This window comes from Ylistrum balloti, unplaced genomic scaffold (assembly GCF_031769215.1).
Source record: "Ylistrum balloti isolate Yb309-2 unplaced genomic scaffold, AGI_CSIRO_Ybal_v1 Utg369724, whole genome shotgun sequence".
Classification (NCBI taxonomy): Eukaryota; Metazoa; Mollusca; class Bivalvia; order Pectinida; family Pectinidae; genus Ylistrum; species Ylistrum balloti.
The window spans coordinates 1,623,358-1,647,649 of record NW_026781942.1 but is presented as its reverse complement, the minus strand read 5'-3'; the positions used below and the strand labels follow the sequence as shown (position 1 = coordinate 1,647,649).

The window sequence follows — 24,292 nt, the reverse complement described above, 5'->3', positions numbered from 1 at the left end:
ATATATGGTCATTTTCTTAAAATGCAGCTTTAGAATATTTCAAGATACTAAGCGTGTATTCTGTTTTTATTTATAAATTCCAATACACGTATTATTTTCCGCTGCGACCAAATTTTCCTGTTTTTAAGAATACTACTTAAATTATCACAGACTTTCAAAAGCAATGAACTGACCACATTGGACATTGACTACGAGTTATCAAAGTATCAACTATCAACACTTGGAGTTACTCTATCGTGACGGGAACAGATCGGTATTCTTTACCGTACTAACTTCTCTACACAAACACATTTCATATTTTTTCTCCGAGTTTTGCTTTGTTATCGTCAGAAAACTTGTACCGTCAATGTGCTCTTGAATTTTTTTTAATTTTGAGATATAAAATTCAGAATATTATAGAATAATGTCTCAAGTGAAAACTGAGTATGAGACATGATATTTCTTGTTAATAATTTGTAATACAATATTTTCATTGTTTATTTTTGTTTTTTGTTTTTGTTTTTTGTTTTTTTTATTTATTGTGGGTATTTTTTTATTCATTTATTCCATCTACAAATAAATGGAAAATCAAGACATATTGCCCTCAGAAGAGAATACTAGTTTAGTTTTATTTCGGGTCAGTGCACCGGAAATAAAAATTGGCCTAAAATACCAAGATGTGTGGAATCCCGCCATCAGGAGATGATGACAATCGCATAGGTGCACATACCTTCTTCACTGATAACAACAAATAACAAATAAAAAGAAATGTGTACATCAACCATCGGCTTTTCGGCAATAGTTTTTGGTCAAGTATGTATTGTCCGAAATCTAAAGGATTCCCTTGTATATGTGGCAACAACTGCTGTTCCTGTCCTGTTGTTATCCGTGTCGTTGTGTGTGCTGATTGTTAACAGTCCTAACGGTTCAGATGTCATTGTTTATCATGTGTTATTAACTTGGTTTTATTTTTAGACGGGAAGTTGATTATTAATTCTGATGTCGTTGGAGACTAAACCATTTACATACATATTTTGACTTTTGACAAGACCAGGAGTCAAAATTTTTGATGTTTTAACGTAATCAGTATTTTATTATTATTATTATTTCAATATCTATTATTGATTTGTTGGTGTTTTCCTCTTTCCGTGGTTTTGACTATTTAAAACAAGAAAATATGCAGTTATTTCCGAAAGTGGAATATAAGTCTATCTTCCCAGCGAAAACTGGAAATACAAGTCGTATCTTGTTGGTCGTCGTTGTAGGTATTCACTTTGATTTTGGCATGCTGGATTTTATGAGGAAGACAAAGATATCTTGGACAATGCCTGATTTAAAAAACAAAAAATACCTTTTCCTCATAAAAATAAATGTAGCAAACTTGTATATATACGGCGACGTTTTATTTAACAGACTAAACCATCACGGTACACACATTGAAGAAACGTTTTTTTAATATCTAGAACAGTCAGCTGACGTTCGTTGAGTACATGTGTCGTCAGAGGCAGATTCTGAGTATCCATCTGCTGTGGTAAAGCTGGCACCTGTAAAAACGAACAGAAAATTCCAACTAAGAATCGATGAATAGGGAAATAAGAACAAAAGAAATATTTACTTGGAGACCACTGAAAAAAATACAAAAAAAAAAAAGAAAACCAATTGTTACAGAAAATTAACAAATGATTTATTAGATTATGATATAAAAAGAGGTATGGCGTGTAACCGTCGGATTCGACCTAAATGTAACCAACAATACAATAGGTAAATAAACTTTCCATGTCGATAAATTCGGATAGGTATTCCCAATAAACTGTATCGAAATTATCAGAAACAATATATTAAATATATGTCATTTGTTATTTTTAACAGATCGTCAAAGTAGCTGCTGAAGCCTACCCTCGAAAATTGGTACAAGCGAACGCTGACACCAAAAACATGAAAAATCAGACTGGACCAAAACTGTTCGGTGCTTGTGTCGTTGATTGCTACACCGGCGTCTTCAGCACAAACGTTAAGACGTTACTCCCGATCGATCTCAGCTAATTCCATCAAGATACCATGTTTTTCTTTTTGTGCAGTAAACATTTTGAATAAACTAATTCTAATGGCGAAGAACCATTAATTCAAGTATTCATGTTCATATGCACTGCCGCCATTACTGACCAAAACCTGACCTATCACCTTTGGTGGTAATGATTGCAGGCAATGAGTTATAACACAGTGACATAGAGGTCTACTTGACAGTGTAGGAGACATGGTAGATTGTCACCTCAATGTTCAATGTAATTTATGATCATAACAATTCATTTATTAAGGAGTAATCCAGTCATTGACCTAATCTTTTGGTTTGCCTTTGTTGTACGTTTCTCTGCATACACGATAAACAGACCCTTTCCGAACGTACATGTTCTAGATTTAGACATGGTGACTCCGAATGTACATTCACCTGACGTCAATAGCCTTGTAATCTAAATTGGCCTAGTTTATGGACTGAAATTTGTGCTCCGTCAAGAAAAAGCGCCTACCTCTTTGTTAAACTCTTGTACTTTACCAGCCATGTATGTATTAGTAATTATCTCATCCAAACAACCAGGAAATTCTGATACTTACATGGCATTTGTCACAAATTTTCATAATGTTAAACATTTCGCTACTACACCTCCCCTCCCTACACACACATACACTCCCACAACCCCTCTCACACACTCTTACAAACACACACACATTCCCACCACCACACCATCTCACACACCCTCACAAACATACACTCCCACCACCACCCCTCCCATACACCCTCACAAACACATACACTCCCACAACCCCTCTCACACACCCTCACAAACACACACTTCCACCACCTCTCTTACACACCCACATAAACACACGCACACTTCCACCAACCCCCTCGCACACCCTCACAAACACACACTCCCACCACTACCCCTCACACACCCAACAAACACACACCCCACCACCACCCCTCACAAACACACTCCCACCACCCCTCTCACACACCCTCACAAACACACACTCCCTCCACCCCTCTTACATACCCTCACAAACACAAACTCCCACAACCACCCCTCACACCTACACCCACTACCACACCCTCTCTCACACACCCTCACAAACAAACAACCCACCACCACCCCTCACACACCCTCACAAAAACACAACCCACCACCACCCCTCACAAACAGACACACTCCCACCACCCCTCTCACATACCCTCAAAAACACACACACTCCCACCACCCCTCTCACACACCCTCAAAAATACACACACTCCTACCACCACCGCTCACACCCACCACCACCACACCCTCACAAACAGACACACTCCCACCACCCCTCTTACACACCCTCAAAAACACACACACTCCCACCACCGCTCACACACCCTCACACACACTCCCACAACCATCCCTCACACCCACCACCACCACCACAACCTCACAAACACACACTCCCGCAACCACCCCTCACACCCACACCCACCACCACACTCTCTCACACACCCTCACAAACACACACCCACAACCACCACCACACTCTCTCACACACCCTCACAAACACCCACCCACACCCACCACCACACTCTCTCACACACCCTCACAAAAACACACCCACACCCACCACCACACTCTCTCACACACCCTCACAAACACACACACACCCACCACCACACTCTCTCACACACCCTCACACACCCACCACCACACTCTCTCACACACCCTCACAAACACCCACTTGTACTAATGGTCGTACCTATGTTATAACGCAGCTTGTTGATAAACTTTTGCATATTTTTTTATTTACCACAATTTGGTAATAGCCTGATAAAATACATTTACTAAATTTCTCCACATTTTGAAAATAATTACTTAGTTTTGTGAAACAGACGTGATAGGCTGTGACATTTGACGAAATATTTCAAATGGTTAACATTCCGCTGAAGTTGAACGTAAATGTGTTAACAATGTCTGATAAGCGTTGATTCTGCTGACATCACACGAGTAACTAGGTCGATACCTAGAGGCTAAGATAAGGATACTGTATCTCCGAGATAGATAACTATACACTCAGCTCTGAATTATGTTCTTGTAAACGATAAAATGATGTTATTTGTGATATTTTTACTATTAAAACCAGCTTTTGTCCACTTATCAAATAGTCAGTTTTGAAATGTGTAGATAAAGGTTTTGTGTTGCTTACCTTCCAGGAGGTTGAACATGTTACAGTAGTTTGTTCCCTGATCTAGAACGGCATACCAGGTTTCGGCAGTAGAGTACCCCTACAACGATATACACATCGGAATCAGTCCAAGGTTCCAGTCGAAAGTGGAAACATTTCGTATGTGTTTGTCTTCTTGTTTGTTTCTTTGTTGGTTTGTTCATATTCTGTGGGCATGTCTGTGTATGTATCCTTTTTTGTGGGTGGGTGTGCGGGGTGGGTGTGCGGGGGTCGTTTTATGTTTCATCATTTATTGTCCTTTTTCATTATTATTTTTATTGTAATTTCTTCATGTAATTCGCGACAAGAATTAACATTTGAGTGTCATTTATATTTGACAGTCGGTTCCGAATGATCAAATTAGTAATTGTTGTCATTACAAATCGCATTTACAGTATGTGATCTCTTTCGATTTCCATGTAAACATTTCCTGTGTAGGACCGCTTCCGATTTCCACAGTAAACATTTCCTGTGTAGGAACGCTTCCGATTCCCACAGTAAACACTAACAGTGTAGGACCGCTTTCGATTTCCACAGTAAACATTTCCAGTGTAGAACCGCTTTCGATTTCCACAGTAAACATTTCCAGTGTAGGACCGCTTTAGATTTCCACAGTAAACACTTACAGTTTAGGACCGCTTTCGATTTCCACAGTAAACACTAACAGTGTAGGACCGCTTTCGATTTCCACAGTAAACATTTCCAGTGTAGGACCGCTTTCGATTTCCACAGTAAACACTTCCAGTGTAGGACCGCTTTCGATTTCCACAGTAAACATTTCCAGTGTAGGACCGCTTTCGATTTCCAAGTAAACATTTCCAGTGTAGGACCGCTTTCGATTTCCGCAGTAAACATTACAGTGTAGGACCGCTTTCGATTTCCACAGTAAACATTTCCAGTGTAGGACCGCTTTCGATTTCCACAGTAAACATTTCCAGTGTAGGACCGCTTTCGATTTCCGCAGTAAACATTTCCAGTGTAGGACCGCTTTCGATTTCCACAGTAAACACTTACAGTGTAGGACCGCTTTCGATTTCCGCAGTAAACATTTCCAGTGTAGGACCGCTTTCGATTTCCACAGTAAACATTACAGTGTAGGACCGCTTTTGATTTCAACAGTAAACATTTTGGCCTAATTTATTAGTATTCCTGCCATCATACTTCTAGGTCTCGTCAGTAATATTACAAATTAGATAATGGCTTATTTTGCGATGATCGTAGTATTTTGGGGAGTTCCGATTTGAACTATTTATGGAGCAAAATGTCTATTGCACGGCACGTTGCCATTCATTCTTACTGAGGAACGAGTCAAAGTATACTTGTGTACCTTTTTAAATAATGAGATATATAAGAATTACGGATTTTATTGAATTACAGTTTTAAGGCACTTTCTAGATTTCAATATTTCTTTTTATGAATTTTGGTTTTACTATCTGGCTACGGCCAGTTTTCTTTTTTTAATTTTAGACCTTTATCATCACTGACAAGTCCTAGAAGAGCGAAACGACTGTATGATGCAGTTTAATTCATTGTTTAGCTCTACTGTATCTAACTCTATAAATTTTTGTTAGATTATACTATCAATTTCTGTGTGTTTTGTACAATGTTACTGTCCTGAATTATGTATGAAGGTGATTTAGGCATTAGCTGACGTCCTTAATCGAAACGACTGTCGAATGATGATGTCGTATTGAAACGCACCATTCACCTGTGTGAGTTTTATACAATAAATTGCATTATATTTGCTCGATATTTCCCACAATACTTACAGCGATGACGCAACTATCGTCGCCCTGTGGCTTCAGAGTGAATGTAACATCATCGACGTAATGTTTCAGAGGAGTCTCATGTGTGAGTTTTATAACACCGCCACTGTTACTCGTCAACTATAAGATATGGGAGATCACATCTAATAGATATCCATACTTATATCAAATGATCTTATTTTACATAATGAAAATATAGCCTACTTTTCTCTCATTATGAGGATATTACAATTGAAACATTTGTCTATTTTTTCATATTCTGAATAAGAATTTTACACACATTTTCTACTCTAGAATAGGAAAGAATACAAGCCGACCTTGATAAATGTTACAAGAACGTGACTTTCTTTAGGTGAAACATTCTTGACATACAAATAGAGTGAATTAATTTTCAGTTATCATAAAATATTGTTTCTTGTCGGGTAAAGTAATAAAATCGTCGTTGTTGAAATTCAATTCAATTTATTTCCTTAAGTTATACAACTTATTGAATAAATAAGAGTTAGAAGTACAAAGAAATCCCTATGATTTACATAAGATAAATTATCGATTACTTAATATTAGCATACCACATAGAGACACTTCTCATTGATGGGTCCGGATCTACAGTTTTCAGGACCAGACCAAGCCTGGATTTGGTTAAGGAGGGCGGTTTCTACTTGGCTGCACGCCATTCCTACGGTCCTAAGGAGTAGGATAGAGTTGACTAAAACCACGCAACACATCAATACTGACAAAGATTAAGAGATTAACCCACTGAAACAGTATTCTTTCATGTTTAAAATGTTCGCCATTTAATGAAAATATTGTGGAAAAAGAGGTGTACTTTTTACTTAAGACATTAAATGTGCTGACATTTTGTACGTAAATATTTTTGTTTAAGTAATCGTTTTTTAATTATCCTCGAAAATAGAACACCTTAAAAATGATAATATTCATATCAAGTTTTGATATATAAGATATTCATACCACTGTGCTTTGCATGATGCGTGGATAGGTCCACTAACAAGAAAGGACAGAGATGTTCCCACAAGGCCAAGGAAAACGGCACCAGCTATGTAACCTTTCATGGTTAGACGTATGGACGATAAGAACACAACTCAGTTGAAAGGCTAGAGATCAAATCTTCGCGACTTTAAACTATTTCCATATTTCATATCTTAAAGGCTTGTTAGCTTGATCAGAAGTCATGTATGTTTATGTGTAATGTAACTAGAATGATGAATTAAACTGATGTTAGATAGAATTCCGGAAATTTACAGGATAATATTCCATGCGCATTGTTACAAATAAAAGTTCTGTTAAAAAGTACGAAATTTGGCTTGAAAATTAATAAAACTTGGTAAATTGTTGACATTAGGAATGACAACAAAGGTTCGAGTGGTTTAGTAAGAAAGATAAGAATATTTGATAATTTATCTATTGTTCTGTATTACGACCTGTACCATACCTTACAGCTGACACTGGAATATGTTACATAAATATTCTAACTTTTGTCTTTGTGTGTTCGTTCTCATGCCCTATCTACCAGACACTATTTTTTTTAAATTCAACTCCGATATGAATGTAGAATTTCTTTAGTCTTCCCTTCTCGTTAAATTCTGTAATTATATTGAATTTGTATTTTGAAAGTACAGTCCATTTACTAGTATATTGGTATAATGGTGCTCCATTGGATCCTTTTGAATGCGCTGTGGGTTTTTTTTTATCTCTATGTCAGTATGATTTATGTGGTAAATATCTGTAAATGATAATTAAAAAGAACATAAAGTAATCGTTTGAATTTTTTAATTTCAATATCGTGTACAATTGGCGGAGGAGTGTTGAGTGCAGATAGAGTCACTTGTGGTCTCTGTGTATCCTGCCAGCTGTGTAAGCTGGGAACCTGTGAAAGATCAACACGAGTCATGAAGCAATCATGTTTTTACTATATCGTTGTCGATTTCGTCACTTAGGATCTAATTCATACATAATGAATCAATATATACAAGGATGTAATATTTTTTTCTATTCTATTAGAAACAAGCTAGGTAAAACCATTCTTATTCATGTCCTTATATACAATTATCATATAAAGATACCTCATTCGGGTTTATTTACAAAATAAATATAATATTAAGACCAGAAAATTAAAATTAAACACGTGTATAAAGTAATAGAATGATTAACCAACAACTGAAGTCAACCCACTGCTTTGTCACCAAGGTTTTGGTAAATCCTCGAAAATTTGACAGATCTAAAAAAAAAAAGGATAATGATAAAGATTTGCAGTGTTATAACTTGTAAGTGTTCTTACCTTCCAGGAGATTATACATATTACAGTAATTTGTTCCGTAATCGAGCACAGCGTACCAAGTCTCTGCCCTAGACACACCCTGTAAATCAATAAGCAGTTCATATAAACTCCATTTTATATCTTTATGAAAGCAAAAAGCCGTTACCACAAATCTTACGATTTAATACACTAGATGCATTCTACATTAAGTTTGCCTTGAAGGGTGTGTTTTCATTCACCCTGATTGACATCTAAGAAAGGAATGCTTGTTTCAAATATATATTGATATGGCGAGAAAGTCACCTTTCTGGAACACCTGACATGTTGGCAGCGTTTCCATGTAGCTTTTATAATATGTTGCCCTCGTCCAATTAATTTTGAACTTGAATTTGTTTCGCTAGCTTGTATTATTACTCAGCTATAAATGACTGAAGAGCATGAATTTGGTTCAATATCCTAGTCGATGTGACTATTATTTAATTTATTATGCCATGCTAGTGAGTAATGGTTAAACGTTAAAAGGTAAAATGTTTTTACTGAGATTAATATCCTGTGCCTGAAATTGAACACATTATGGCTTAAGTGAAAATGTACTGAACCTCAGCTGTATTTCATTACAGAATATTTTATTGATATAAACAATCAAAAGGATTAGACAGCAGGCTAGAGCCTATATAAGTCTTCTCCCAAGACAACATGGTATTCATACATAACCATAACACACCATACACCATAAACATACATACATACATACATACATACATACATACATACATACATACACACATACATACATACAAACCTTACATTACATAAATACAATCCTAAATTTTGTAAATTTTGTGTTGACAGACTAATCAATTTTTAAATTATGGGAGACAACTCTGTTGTTTTTTATACTTTAAGATTATGATTGTAAGAAGATAATCCACCAGCTTTTCAGTTTATTATGTCTTATGATATTAAAAATGTGCATTACATGTACTTTCTCCCTTCATATAAAAGGGGTTTGGGCCAGAATGTCCAGAATATGTGAAATATTGGAAATAAATTTGAATTAGAAATAATAAGGGGAAACAGGGGGAAAGTAACTAACTATTAATCAGCATTCATCTTACCTCAGTTGTAGTGATACAATGTTTCAGTTTTAATTCGGCGCTCAGCATCGGAGGGACATCCCCACCGTATTTTTTTAACTGTTTTCGTGCCCCTCAGTTCAACCAACTTATCTTGACAATAAATTAACCGAGAGCCATACTTAGCTTCATCCTCTACCACCGTGGCATTTAGTTACATATACAATGTACTTGTACGTATATGTGTATTGCCTTTGGATATAATAAAACTTGAAACTTGAAACTACCGTGACAGTACAATAACTGCCAGCCGTACCTAGCTACACACATTTATTGTGACAGTACATTGTCCACCAGTTATCCCTAGCCCCAACCCCTTACTGCAACAATGTCACTCAGTCGTCCTCAGCTCCATCCACTTACCAAATCAGTACAGTGCCCGACAGTCATCCCTAGCCCCAACCACTTACTGCAACAATGCCACCCAGTCGTCCTTAGCTATATCCACTTACCGCAACAGTACAGTGCCCCCCAGTCGACGTTCTGTTTCCATCGGTGAGTGTAAATATTATGTCGTCGATATAATGTTTCAGTGGCGTCTCGTGCGTAAGCTTAACAACGCCGCCGCTGTTACTTTTCAACTGAAAGTACATATTGTCAATTATCTATTTTGTTATAATATTCTACTACCCATTTGATTCTGAAATCTAAAGAAAATGATAAATACTTTTTAACATTCTTTTCAAAGCTGAAAACAAAACTTGAAAAGTGATTCTGTGATGGATTAAATTTTTGTGAGTTTACTAAAAGTGTGGAGCAAAAATTACGTTTTAACAGTATTCATGAAGTGAACAATGATTTTCGTGATTACGTTTATTGTGTTCAACCTTTACAATAGGAAACCGCTGAAAATGTTTGTGAAATAACTTAAAACTAGCGAGTTCACGTATTCGTTCTTACAAAATATAAACTTTATCAAAATGCTTCATTATCTATTAATTTAGATTCTACATTTACTTTCTTTTTCTTGCTCTCCAAACCTGATTATGAAAATAAAGAGGCAAACGAACTCACCACATAGAGGCACTTCTCGTTGATAGGACCAGACCTACAGTTATCTGGGCCGCTCCACGCCTGTACTTGTGCCAGTAGCATCGACAGCACGGAATCACAACTTTTCCCAAACGTCCTTCACGGAGTGTCGTGCAATGTAAAATACTTTTTTTTATTTTTCAGTACCGAAAAGGTTTATAAAGTCACCAAGATCTTCGAGTCGATAAATCAACTTAGAAAAAAAAATATTTTCAAATATTCATATTATCATATATCAATTCAATCTAATTTTAAAGTGACTTTATCTATCATACTTATTCTTCTAAAGATAACTGAAATAGTTAAAGATTTAGTAAACATGTATTGAATATATTTGTTGTTTTCCTTCAAGATGTGTAAATAAAATTGAGGAGATAAATCGATAACAACAACCACTTCGACAGAAATGACAATGCTTTTTATTTCTTTTTCGCTGTTTTTCATCGTAATTCTGTTTTTCAGTTTAATATTTTTGGTAATTGCAATTTATAGAAATATATTTCGGTCTCAGTGTCTTTAAAACAGTTAGCTAGCCGTCAATAGACCTTCATTCATACGAAACTTATTTCAGCAGCTAAATACTGAATGTGAATGTACTAAACGTAAGGATAATGAATAAATAAATACTAGAAATAGGTTTGGTATATCTAACTACCATTCACCTACCAGGTGGCTTTGCAGGAGGCGTGCGCCGGTCCATTTACAAGGAATCCAATGGAAGTTCCTATCAGGCATACCAGAAGAGCAAGGACTGTGTGCCCTCTCATATTGTCAGATCTGGATCAACGACGGAAATGAAATCATAACTACGTTCTTTATATAGCAAACATCACGTTATGATAAGGCTAATCTTGTGATTTGAAGAAACGTTAAGCAACACGTGTCTTTTTTCTGCTACCTCGGCACTTACTTTCGTACACAAGGCAGTACTTGGTGAGAAAGTGTCGAAGTTTCTTGAGAATTTCGTTTTGATTCTTGCTATGCTTTTATATTACAGCTTCTATGTTATCTTTATGTGTTATGTTTTCATGTTAAGATATCGTATCATGAATATTGCTCGCATAGTGTTCAATGTATGGTTCGTACTTTGTAACGACCTTTTCATTCTGAAAGAACGAAACAACATAGCAATCTGTTTCACGTTTAAGCTTTACAATACGTAATGATCATGAATTAGTAAGGAGCAATCCACCAGTATTGCTTTTGCTTAATTTAGCTACACTACAGAGATAGCTTTCACAACATCTTTCTGTTGTTGTTTCCGTTTATAATGGTATATAAAACATACAATGATTTAATGTTATTCTCATTATAATCTTATGTATAAATGAATTGTTCTGATAACTAAACGTCATTTGACTTTTTTCACAAGAATAAGATTGTAAACAAATCTAATAGATATTTCAACGGTATCCAAAAATAGAATGACATTCCATCATATACAATCTTCTTGTGTGTGTGTGTGTGTGTGTGTGTGTGTGTGTGTGTGTGTGTGTGTGTGTGTGTGTGTGTGTGTGTGTGTGTGTGTGTGTGTGTTTGTGTGTGTGTGTGTGTGTGTGTGTGTGTGTGTGTGTGTGTGTGTGTGTGTGTGTTGTGTGTGTGTGTGTGTGTGTGTGTGTGTGTGTGTGTGTTGTGTGTGTGTGTGTGTGTGTGTGTGGTGTGGTGTGTGTGTTTGTGTGTGTGTGGGGGGGGGATTCTTTTAAGTATCATAGATATTAAAGCATAAAAGAAATCTTGCTTTAAAAGAAGAGAATGAGGAGCAGATAAGTATATTTAACATCTTTGGATTTAAAGCAGTATATTCTTTTTCATCGTCATTCCTGTCAATTCTAGTAACCACTTATCACACCAAGCCGATAGAAGCTTCACTTCGTAGTTTTTGCATTTATGTATTTTTTATCGTCCGTAAAATGTAAGCTTCATATTGTATTCTACACATATATCTGGTAGGTCATTAATGTATATTTCAAACAATGTTGGCCCAAGCACCGATCCCAGGGGATCTCCTGGGGAAACACTGTTCCGGTCGGAAAGTCATTTAGCGTGACTCCTGGTTTCCTGTTGAAGGTGAAGCTGGTCGACAATTTGATGTGTTATCAGTTAACTATATGATGACACTTTATTTAAAATCATTTTGTGTAGGACTGTATAAAACGCTTTCTGAAAATCTACATATATACAATCGTTGGAGTGGCCATTATTAAAATGGTCTGTGAATTCATTTAGAAGTAATTAATTGAAGTATGCATGAATTTGTCCAACTATAAGAATATCTAAGCTTTCTTCCTGTCATCTGGTACAGCACGTGTTTTCAGGGAAATTGAATATCATATTGCTAATGGTAATGCTCTCGTTTCTGCCTTTTTTGAGAGATGTCCAGACGATTTGTCAATATCTAAGTTTACAATCTTTTAAGAATATAAGAATATATATATATATATTTGTTTCTTTCTTTCTCTGGTTATGTAACAAACACACCTTGAAATATGAATTCAACATACTGTAAATCACTTCTTTTAGCGAGTATTACATTTGCGAAAGGTAAGTAATTGTCTTATTCACGAATACATGTTTTATCGGGTACTTCACCACAAAAGTCATTTATTCAAGGACATCAAGTATATTCGCAAGGGATTTGAATTCGCGAATGATGCTGCTAGCATCAATAGTTCTATAAACCAATTTCCAAAATAGAAACGTTACAATAATACAAAATGAACTCTTTAATCATTCTACATTATTGTCATATTGTCATTTGTATGCAAACAAAAACTTTTGAAAGAAATATTAATTGGAAGATTTTGAGGGGATCTTTAAATTGTTCAACACAACAACGAAAAGGTCCTTAACGTCTTACAAGTATAAATCTGAGGCCAACGATAACAATAACTCGTTTTCAAAAATTAGAGTTTCGTTTAATTTATTTTATGACGGATTTTCAGTTTCACTAATAGTGTCCTTGGTCACATTAAAACGTTTATTTCTATGTCCACTGCTTGTGTTCGTTCTTTCCAAACATGTTCCACTAGAGTTGAGCTGTGCACTATTGTCATATTTTGTGTCGGGCGAAAATCCTTACTGACCAATATACCGGAAGTTGATATACGTGTATTATAGATATTTACTGATCATTCTAAATAGAACACAGCTTCTGTCCACAATCATCCCTGTCACCTGTATTAAAGGCGTGAGACCTAGCGACGATATCATAACAACACTGAAAATTGTTTTGTTGTCCATCAGCTGGAGCAAAAGTCCATAACATCCACATAGTACAATGACCCACACAGCGTTGATAGACAGAAACCAAGCCACTACCTTGTTTCTCATCACACGGAGTCCTTCTGTCCTTTCGTCCGCTGTCATTCCTCCCTGAACATTTACCCCTACTAAATCATTCACTACTTTTTCCCAGAACGAAACCTCGTCTTCGTTGAAGTTTTGAAGGTCCAACACAGAACTGTTCAAACTTGTGTACGATCCTGTTGTATTAGAAACAAAATCAGGAGTTATGAAATCACCTTTACAACACATCCTTGCCTGTTTATTTTATATCAAAGTATTTTTCACATTGATGTAACATATTTCACAAATTCCGTCAAATTACATGTAGCTATATGGACAAACCGATCCGATAGGAACAATATAATCTTGTCAGACAACACAGGGAACTTTCTGTAACCTTAACCGCCTGTGATTTAATATTTGCAGAATGGAGGAAATCTTACATCCTAGTTTTTGATAATTGATACGAAAGAACACACGAGGATCATTACCAGATGTTTCTGGAGAATAGAGTATTTTGTTTCATCGATGACACTGGTCATCTAGGTTACTCCGTGTAATATATATTAAATTCCCAGCACGAGCTCCTACAATCATATCTTACAATGCTATTCAGCTTCTGGAATAGAAAGTATCATTCTGTAGATTAGAAAATCTTACCTCGATATGATGACAGCGACCTTGCCTTCTTTTTCTTTTTTCGCTTTTTCAGTTTCGGAAGACTTAAAAACTTTGGTACCTTTGCCAATTGCTTAAGACGAAAAAATGTGAAATTTATAACATCAATTTTGATTCGATAATTCGGGCATATAAATTTTCGCAAACAAATGGAATCGAATTCATGTGTTCTAAACATTAAAAAATACTTATAACATACTTGACACATGTCATGTTTAAACTCGATACTGTTTAAAAACAGCTTATCTAAAAAAAAAACACACAGTTTTCCCCCTTTTTTATTCAAATTTTCAATCATAACATTTCAATACATCAATACATATGCACTCGTACATGTATGTTTTGTGAATTTTAGTAAACCGGTAATTACGAAAACGTGAGTTGTGTAACCAAACATTAAGCAAAAGAAAGAGTAATGGACAAGCATTATCTGTGAGTATTTAATACTTTATCACTTACATTGTCCCTCGTACCCCAGGATTGGTCAATAATATTACACAATGCATACACTGGCAGGATGATGTTCAGTAGAGGTAGAAAGAACATGTAAGGCAGGCCATACACCAGTAGGTGGAGTTCTGAAGGATGAAGAAGACCGGCTAGTAGGTAAGTAGCCGCTAGGGATAGTATCAGTACATACTCGATGTGTCCCATGGTTTGCTCCTGGTAATCTGAATTTGTAACATTCCTCATTAACATTTAATTGCAACATGATGAACACAATTCATTACGAGTTTTTATTCTCTCACAAATTTTGACATTTGATGTCAAAGCCGGAATATCTACTTTTAGCTTTGGCATAGCTTTATCCTGAAAGAGCGGGCCCTTACATATTTAGATACATTTTCAACATTCAGAAAAGAACCTTGATACCGTATTTTATTCCATATTTCCGAAAAAAAAATGGTTTTCTTTCAATTTTTTAGTTTCAAATTATATGTAATTCTATTATCATTTTCACAAAAATATAAACTGAAATTATCAATTCGAGCTCTATCAAGTTCTATGTCATTTAAATGATTATATACTTTGTAAAGTGTAAAACTAACCCTGAATCAGTGCTTTGACTATAATCACAGACGTCGAACCAAATACGTACAGGGTTCCCAACCCCAGCAATATTATTAGAACTTTTGATATCACCAGTTGTACCGAAGCTGGGATGTCTTTGATCAAGATTATACTGTAGCCAACGATCAAAATGTAAAATGTTGGTGTTATGGCGAAAAGGGGTATTCCTGAACCCAGTTCCAGACCTAGCGACAGCATCATTACGGTTGCACCAGGATACAGGACCATAATAAGGAACAACTGTATTAAATATAATACGTATGTCAACGAAAAAACGGAGTTAGAGGTCATCAAATTGGCGATATTTTGAATCACAAGTAAGGCGTTTGTGTAGTCTGAGAGAAGCCAGCGCCTCCGTTGCTTCATAAACTCTAGGGTAGTCTCCGGACAAAAAGTGCTGTTCTGTCCTGCTTGTGTGTATCGGAGTTTCCACCCTTTCAGCATCATCAGCGTACACATCCAACGGTCTTCTCCTGAAAGAGATGGATGACAATCTGAACTCATAACTGATATGGTTATTTTGATTTGATTAGTTAAGGATTAACGGAAACAATGTCCAATAAACTTGATCTTAGGATATTTCTTACATGGAATTATAATTGTTGTCTTTTCGGTTCAGGTTCCACTCTTTACTTCAGGGCACGGGAATGGTAACGATAGGAAACAACACAGAAATAGGGCAATATTCTTGCAACCTTTAACGCTGTATGTAGATGGTGATTTTATGTCAATGAAAATTGATTAATAATCTACCGGAACGGACAATTGTTTTTTTTTTACGGAGCCAATGCTTCAAAATAAATAAATAGATAAATAAAGAATATGAACAGACCTAGAACTGGAAGAAACCGATGCAGAAGTTTTTTTAAAGTACACGAACGTGATTGAAAACGCAAAATTCTTTATGAGCACTCATGTCCGAAACAATGTAGATTGTCCAAGCAGTTGTGCCTCTGAAAACGCGCATTTAATTATGATAACATCCAGTATATTTTCGAAGTATTAGGGTTGGGTGTATTATAACATCTGGTATATTTAGTATTAGGGTTAGGTGTATTATAACATCTGGTATATTTTCGATGTATTAAGATTTGGTGCATGGTACAATATGGTATATTTTCGATGTATTAAGGTTAGGTGTCTGATAACATCCAGTATATTTTCGATGTATCAGGGTTGGGTGTATGATAACATCCAGTATATTTTCGATGTATCAGGGTTGGGTGTATGATAATATCTGGTATATTTTCGATGTATTAAGGTTGGGTGTATGATAACATCTGGTATATTTTTGAAGTATCATGGTTGGGGCAATAAATGGAGTAAGTTTTGTATTTACCATTGTCCTTTGTAAATACATCCATCACCGTCTCTGTAGGACTCGAATATGTAGAAAAGATATCAGATAGGGCTTCAAAGCGAAACAGACTGAAGCATCCCGGGCAGCACATTACAGATCCTATCACATTCTGGGAGCTCTTTATCATCCAGAAATCTATCAAAATCAACATCATAACTATGTAGATCTTTTGGGGTTTTTTTGTTGACAAAAGATTATTTACACTCACAGTTTTCCAAATTATTTCAGAAAATAGCATGTCAAATCACGCATGGGTCATAGGTTCAAGTTTCAAGGGAATCTGAGATAGTTATATTTTAAAAGTTTTTTTCGTGGGCTCAAATTAAATCTTCCTTTAATAATGTTTTGTATGTCTTAACGATGCTAATTCCTAACAGAGAACCTTTACACAACGATCTCAAAATACTTTTGAGATAAGAAGAACGAACTTACCTTTTGCAAATTCAAACATCTGCAGCCAGAGTATGGGATGTCTGTACAGACCAGTTGGACAGGTCCTTCCACAAACTCCCCCAACATCTGGGTCTTTCTTGCAGACATCCACGACTGCAAGGACAGCTTCTTCGTCGAATGACATATCGGCGTCCGTCATCAGGATATAATCATCCTTTGATCTCGACAGAGAAGGACCAGCTATATTTGACATAGAGAGAGACACAGAGAAAATAGTACTTTCCTGCGTATGAATTTCCAATGGTGTTTCTTTGACAAACAAATCACTTCCAGCTCGACTGCGAGTTTCACTTGGAAAAAGACTTCCGTCATTTGACGCCATATCTATTGCGAAATTGTCAGCTGAACTGCCATCCGTATCGTCACCGGCATGATTAAGAATGATGTCGGGAATGTCCAAATAATTACTGCTGGAAAATGTCGTCTTGTCTCCACCACTGTTGCTACTAGGCAAGTAATAGTCATTTAACCTATCTAAAGACTCTGTGAACGAAGGATTGGAAGACATCGTCTTAGACTCGTAAGGAGTTTGCATACCTCCCCATTTGGATCGGTATTGGAGAATGTATTCTAAATACATCACCTGACTCCATCGTTTCTTTGCCTTCACCTTTTTCGTGTCTTTAAGATGTATGAACAATGGCGTGCCACATTCCAACACCCAATGTAGCTGTATCCCGTACGGTGTGTACAACATAATCCCAGACTCTGGTCGAAGATCAATCCTTTCCTCTACCAAAAATAGTAACTGTTTACCAAAATCCTTCATTTCTTTACCATCTGCACCATTATCAAGAAATATGTGAGATTCAATGTTGATGCCATTTTCTTTGAGTTTCTGTGACGTCATTACACGATCTAAACTTTCGAGAAGCCTATCCATCTCATGCTCAGCTTCCTGGTACATTGTAGTACAAATAAAGACTCGAGATGGTTTGTTCATCGCACGTTCCTTCGCTTCACTAAGATGTTTTCCAAACACTTTCTGTTGTATCAACATAAACTGGAGAAGCAGCACGGAATTGTAACGTTGCAAAGTCCTTTGTTGCTTAGCAGCTTCCACACTATCTCCATGTGTTTGAAAACACATTGGTATAAATACCAAACTCAATGGAAGCATAGCCAAAACAGCAGACGTGGTAATAACGACGATTAGGTCGGCCGTTACAGGTATATCTTCAATAGATATATCAATCATATCGAAATTGACTGGCCCATGCATAATACGGACTATGAAAAATATTGAAATTAAGATGGGAGATAAAAAACTTGGGAAAAACGTGGAAAGTTGAGATTTCTTTGGAACAATATACGATAGCAGTGAAACAAATGAAAGTGTGCAATGCACAGAAATCAAAATATGAAAATTTTCCAAAATACTAAATACTTGAAACCCATACATTAAATGTCGGAGATCTAGGGATATAAATCCATTTGTGTCACTGTTGAAACATAATATACAAAACAAAATATACGTAAAGGTCCTCATTGATCCATACAGCAGTGACGTGTTGTGTAACGATGCCTCAGAATTTCCATGGATGTGGTTTTGGACGGGAGTATGCAAGGTAACTGACGCACCGATTAATGAAAGTGGTAGCAGCGCGGCTTGGTATGGTAGGAGTATACCCGAAGTTGATAAAAAAATACTTGATATCACTCCAGCTAGAAGGAGAGCCGTGCAGCATAAAATCTTCAATGTGGGTTCCAGACATGTGTGTAGATATTTGGTTTGAATTGCCTGAAAGTAGAAGCAGTAGGGAAGTATTCTAATATTTAACACTGTAAAACCATCAAATTATGTGGGAGATTTATTGTCGTTGACTTAATGGGTACTCTTAATTCATATAACTTCGAATCCATTATAAAATTGAGTTTAGTACTTTGAGCCACATTGTGTCCACAAAGTATTTTTTTCAAAAACAACGAAATTTGAGCCCTACCAAAATATCTTATTTAACATATTATATGTTACCTTAGAGCTCAGTGTCATGCATATCGATTTAACTTATGGTTTTTACTTTAATTAATATTTCGTATATATAACAAAGTGATAGCATGAACATGACCGTTTTCCACTTGATATATTTCACTACGTGCTTAGAAATTGCAAATAAACTGCACTTAATAAAACTATTTACATATTTACAGGAAGCGTGATAACAGGAAAACATGAATCAAACATGAGAAAATACTAAATTTCGGTCAAATTACTAAAATATTCGATAAATACAGCTACAAGGATTCATATTTTATCGATACGTCAGTGAAGAAAGCCATCATTTAGTGGCTCTGTTCAAGAAAATCTTTCCTGAAAAAGGTTGGTGTGTTTACTGTAAATAGTGTTCCAGTTTTCGCTGACAATGTTTTTATGACTGAAATTTGAATAATTGAAGATATTACATTTACCGAAGAAACGTAGATGTGCTTAAGACGTCGAGTAGGATGTAAAGAATTTCAATTACTAAGATAATTATAGATACTTTTTAATTTACAATTCATATGTACACGAATTCCTTCTTAATCTGTTAACGTTAGTAAGCTAATTGATCCAGCAATTTTCTTATCAACGAACAATCGAATGCCCACAAAATAGTTATTTAAGAAAAAAAAACATGAAACTTTTAGCTTCGCGAAAATATCTGATTTCACAGCTGTAAGTGTTTTATAAATTACCTGTTTCCATACCAGTCCGAGGTTTCATCGGACATGGATTGTCACATAGCATACCTTAACTGATAGTGACAATTCCGGTAGCAGTGTCAGGTTCAGTAACGGAAGTATCACGTAACCTGGTACCCGGGGTAAAATTATGTATGTCAACAGAGATATACAGCCGGCCTCGATGATGCTAAGAATGATGCCCTAAAAAAATCATTTAAATAAGAGTTTCAAAGTAAGTGTTACAATATAGAACAATAGAATAAATCTGTCAAGGGAATTATATTATATATATTTAGAGTTTGGATTATTTTGATGTTGACATTTTGGTATCTTCTCTACGAAAAATTAATATTCCTTTCTACCATTAAATAATAATCTACATTATTGAATAAAAAAAAATCACGAGTTTTATTTGTTCATTCATCTATTTATTTTATTTTTTTTATTTATTTATTTTTTTTTTTTTTTTTCATTTTATTTTTAACACACGAGTATTCGATACAATAAAATAACATACTTTCATAGTTTTGACGACAGACATCAAATATATATCTTGTGATACTAGTCAACTGAAACTTGTATCTATAACCTTGTTAAATAAAACGGAGTAGTAGTCTAAACACGTTACCCTAAATAAAAACCATTTAAGATAAAGAATATACTTATCATGCTATTAACAGTCATCGTCATAACTAAACGATTATTGAAATGTGCTATTTCACTGGATCTATTTCAATCTGTAGCAGGAATGTGGCGCCTGCTTATCGTCATACATACACTGCATATCCCTCGGAACAATGGCCATTTTTTCATTTTCCCATCAGTCAGGAAAGATGCACACCAAAGTATTTGTATGATATGAACAACTTCTGGTATGATCAGCACAAACCCTATACACACATACCTAAAGCAGTCAAAAGAAACACATCTTAATGCTTTGCAAAAAAAAATCAATTTAATCGATAGATCATCGAGAGTGATGACAAAATATCAATGGCGTCATTTAAAGTGAAAAGATTCTAATAAATATTATGAGTATCATTATCATGATATCAACGGATAAATGCCAAAAGATGGTGACGGGGTATTAACAGAGAAACGACGACACTGTCAATAACACTATATTAATTAATAAAGGTCATAAAAACTGATGAACGACATGTGAGAAAGATTGGACAGCGACGACATGTGAGACTGACACATTATCAACATGATTTGAGAGTGACAGAATATCAGCGACATGTGAAAGTGACATGATATCAAAGACGTGTGAGACTGACACATTATCAACGACATCTGAGAGTGACAGAATATCAACAACACGTCACATTGACATAATAGCAACGACATGTGAAAGTGACATGATATCAAAGACATTTGCGAGTGACAGAATATCACCGACATGGGAGATTGACAGAATATCAAAAACAAGCGAGAATGACAGAATATCAACAAATGAGACTGACAGAATATTTACGACACGTGCGACTGACAGGATATCAAAGACATTTGAAAGCGAGATAATAGCAACGACATATGAGAGTGACAGAATATGAACGACATGGGAGATTGACAGAATATCGATAAAAAAAGTCACATTTACAGAATATACGTAGCAAAAAGTACTGGAATTAAGTGTTATGAATTCGATAAATAAATAAACTGAAGGAAAGAAATTTGAGTGACGGATTGTTTATCAAATTTCGCCTGGTGTCTTGCACAAGATATCAGCCATATAACTTTTTACTGTCAACTTTGACTCAAAATCACCATTAAAGAATGATGCTTTAAAATCAACGCCGTTCGTTTGGATCAGAAGTAAATATTCCTGAAATAAGTTGTTTTTTGTAAAACTATTTGCAATTAGCCTTTTGCTTTAAGATATATTTTTGGAATGAAAAAATAGAAGATGTAGCTAATTTGATATTTTAATTGATTTGATATGGCTTATGTTGGAAAGAATATTGTTACATTATCAGTAATACCCTGATATCAGAATGAAAATATGAATAGGAATTTACATAAAACGGAACACATAGATATAATTATATATCTTCAAGACATTCTTTCGTCCTTTTTATATCAACTTTCTATTCGAGATTTTTTAAATTTAAGCGGTTGGACGATAACAAATACGTGAACTTTACCATACTTCCAGGCGAGTGTCATCTTTCCTGCCTAAAGCCAGAACGAATGCAAGCTGGGCAATACAGAAGATTATCAGCAAGAAAAGTAAAAATCCAAAATGTACTAAAACCTGGAAAAGATAAAGATGACAAAATAGTTATGAAACAAGATGGAGAATACAAGTACATGTAAATGTTTGTCAAGATATGGTAACTATAAAGAATTACTCTGTACGTAAATCTAAAAGTATTTTTTTTAAATATCTGTATAACAAATATAGGCATTGGACCATTCGGTTGGTATAGAAACAAATTAGGAATATATGTACAATAGAAATTACCTTACACACTGTCGATGAATTCATTTCTAATATCCGCAGCCAAGGAACAAACTACAACTGAAATGAAATAATTTATGTTTGCTGTTGAATCCTGTTTCAGTTGACAGAGTTTTGTACATTTCCTTCATCATTTAGGCAACGGAAAAAACAATGACTTAGCAACAGCAACGGATATATACACTACATTTTAACAACACTTAAATCCGCCCAGACTACCGCCAGACAAATTCGTAATTAAAGTTTTCATTTTCTTTTTTTTTAGAAAAACAAGGATGTATTCACAGTGATTCTCTTTTGTCGCTTACACAGTCTAATGCTATAACTGTCCAGATACAGCCATCAGTTTGTGTTGTATTACGTCCTTTGGGCGAACATTCTACCGTATCTTATCATTAACATATAAACAGGTATACAATTGGATTGGTCAAGAAACCAGAAAATAACCTTGTTGCAGGTATACAACATCAATGTTTGCCTTAAGAAACTAGAGAGAAGACGAAACGTTTACGATCGATTTAATTTTGGTGGTTCTAAAATACACAGACAATTTGTCAAAATATCCTTTTATAGAATTGTTTTAAACAAAGCAGGATTTACGTATAAAAGTGCACAATTTAATTTGAAAAAAATATATATACTTCAAAATCCATCATACATGGTCTAAATATGAAAAATAGAATAAATGAAAAACGAGATTTTTAAAAAGTGAGCAAGGATCATTAAATTAATAATAAATGGAGCCATCTTTGTATATATTGAAACTAGTTTCACATGTAATGATAAAACATGGTTTGAAATGCAATGTAATGCAGGGTACAATATCAATTAAATGTATTTGTACAAGTGTAGGTACCAACCTTTGTTTCGCTATTCCCATCTGTACCCTTTTGTCCTTTTGTAGATATTATATAAAGCTCCCCGTAGCTCTATGTGGGAAGATATTATGTTTTTTTCTTATTTGAACCGAATGATGGGTGGTTAATGGGTGATGCGATGTCAGGGATGACGTCATGACATACCGTGTGTAGATAACGTAGGTGTGATCATCCTGTCATGGTATCCTACTCCTTTGTTCTTGTATCACATTCAGGTAGAATGAGTATCCACCTATTTTCATTGCAATGTTTTTAAGTTTGGCTACTACTCGAAGTTATAGAAACAATATCTTTTACCCTTTTTGCCCTTTTTTCCCTCCTTGTTAGTCATTTTTGTTGTACGTTCTTAAATCACAATTAACTGTTCTAGTGTGCTGTGTGTTATCAGTCATTAATGTTTTGAATATCAGCTGGTGCTATTACGTGCCTATTATACAGCCTTTCCTTTTGGGTGTAGCAGACACTACTGGTTGTCTCAGCTGTTTGCTATATCCTGCATGACCTGTTTGATTAGATTTTAATATTCGCAGTGCCCATATGAAACACATACTTCACGTTCTTTTAAAATAGTCAAGCTAACGTAATAGTAGGGCCACTACACTTCAACATATAAACTTTAACATTAATGTTTTGCCAAATTTTAATTTTCATTCGCTGTTTAGGATTTAACAGTTTGTGTCTTTAGTGGAAAAACGAAACGTATAATGTCATTTAATTCATCACTTGGCTCTTCTCATTTAACTCACAATTCTATATTGAAATTAACTAATCTCTCGTATATTTTTTGCATAACCTTCATTGACATGAATACATACATTTTTAAAAACTGATTTGTGACTTTCTCATATATGTTATGAACTTTTCGATCTTTCTGTCTAGAGATGTCATAGATCTCATAGCTATATCTGTTGATACAAATGACCTCGATGGACGATATCTGTTAAATTAATCAATGGATGTAGTACATAAATTGCTTGTTATAAATGTATACATGGGAAAAGGTTGGCGTTACTTGTTA

At 35.3% G+C, this 24,292-nt stretch overlaps 3 protein-coding genes across 3 annotated transcripts; all 3 read right to left on the bottom strand.

Moving 5' to 3' along the window:
* Nucleotides 1-1,431: 1,431 nt before the first annotated feature.
* On the bottom strand, nucleotides 1,432-7,048 carry LOC132565566 (uncharacterized). Its single transcript, XM_060230214.1, has 5 exons — nucleotides 6,948-7,048; nucleotides 6,548-6,662; nucleotides 5,982-6,098; nucleotides 4,195-4,273; nucleotides 1,432-1,523 (listed from the first exon to the last, which is right to left on the bottom strand). Exons 1-5 carry the CDS (start codon nucleotides 7,046-7,048, stop codon nucleotides 1,432-1,434), a joined length of 504 nt encoding a protein of 167 aa, XP_060086197.1.
* A 723-nt stretch (nucleotides 7,049-7,771) lies between these two features.
* Nucleotides 7,772-11,188, bottom strand: LOC132565582 (uncharacterized). The gene is made up of 5 exons (XM_060230226.1): nucleotides 11,088-11,188; nucleotides 10,404-10,518; nucleotides 9,842-9,970; nucleotides 8,275-8,353; nucleotides 7,772-7,863 (listed from the first exon to the last, which is right to left on the bottom strand). Exons 1-5 carry the CDS (start codon nucleotides 11,186-11,188, stop codon nucleotides 7,772-7,774), a joined length of 516 nt encoding a protein of 171 aa, XP_060086209.1.
* A 2,344-nt stretch (nucleotides 11,189-13,532) lies between these two features.
* Nucleotides 13,533-22,423, bottom strand: LOC132565583 (uncharacterized). The gene is made up of 10 exons (XM_060230227.1): nucleotides 22,400-22,423; nucleotides 22,080-22,189; nucleotides 20,710-20,836; nucleotides 19,999-20,133; nucleotides 17,248-19,009; nucleotides 16,795-16,950; nucleotides 15,434-15,928; nucleotides 14,844-15,055; nucleotides 14,367-14,457; nucleotides 13,533-13,903 (listed from the first exon to the last, which is right to left on the bottom strand). Exons 1-10 carry the CDS (start codon nucleotides 22,421-22,423, stop codon nucleotides 13,533-13,535), a joined length of 3,483 nt encoding a protein of 1,160 aa, XP_060086210.1.
* Between the last annotated feature and the right edge of the window lie 1,869 nt (nucleotides 22,424-24,292).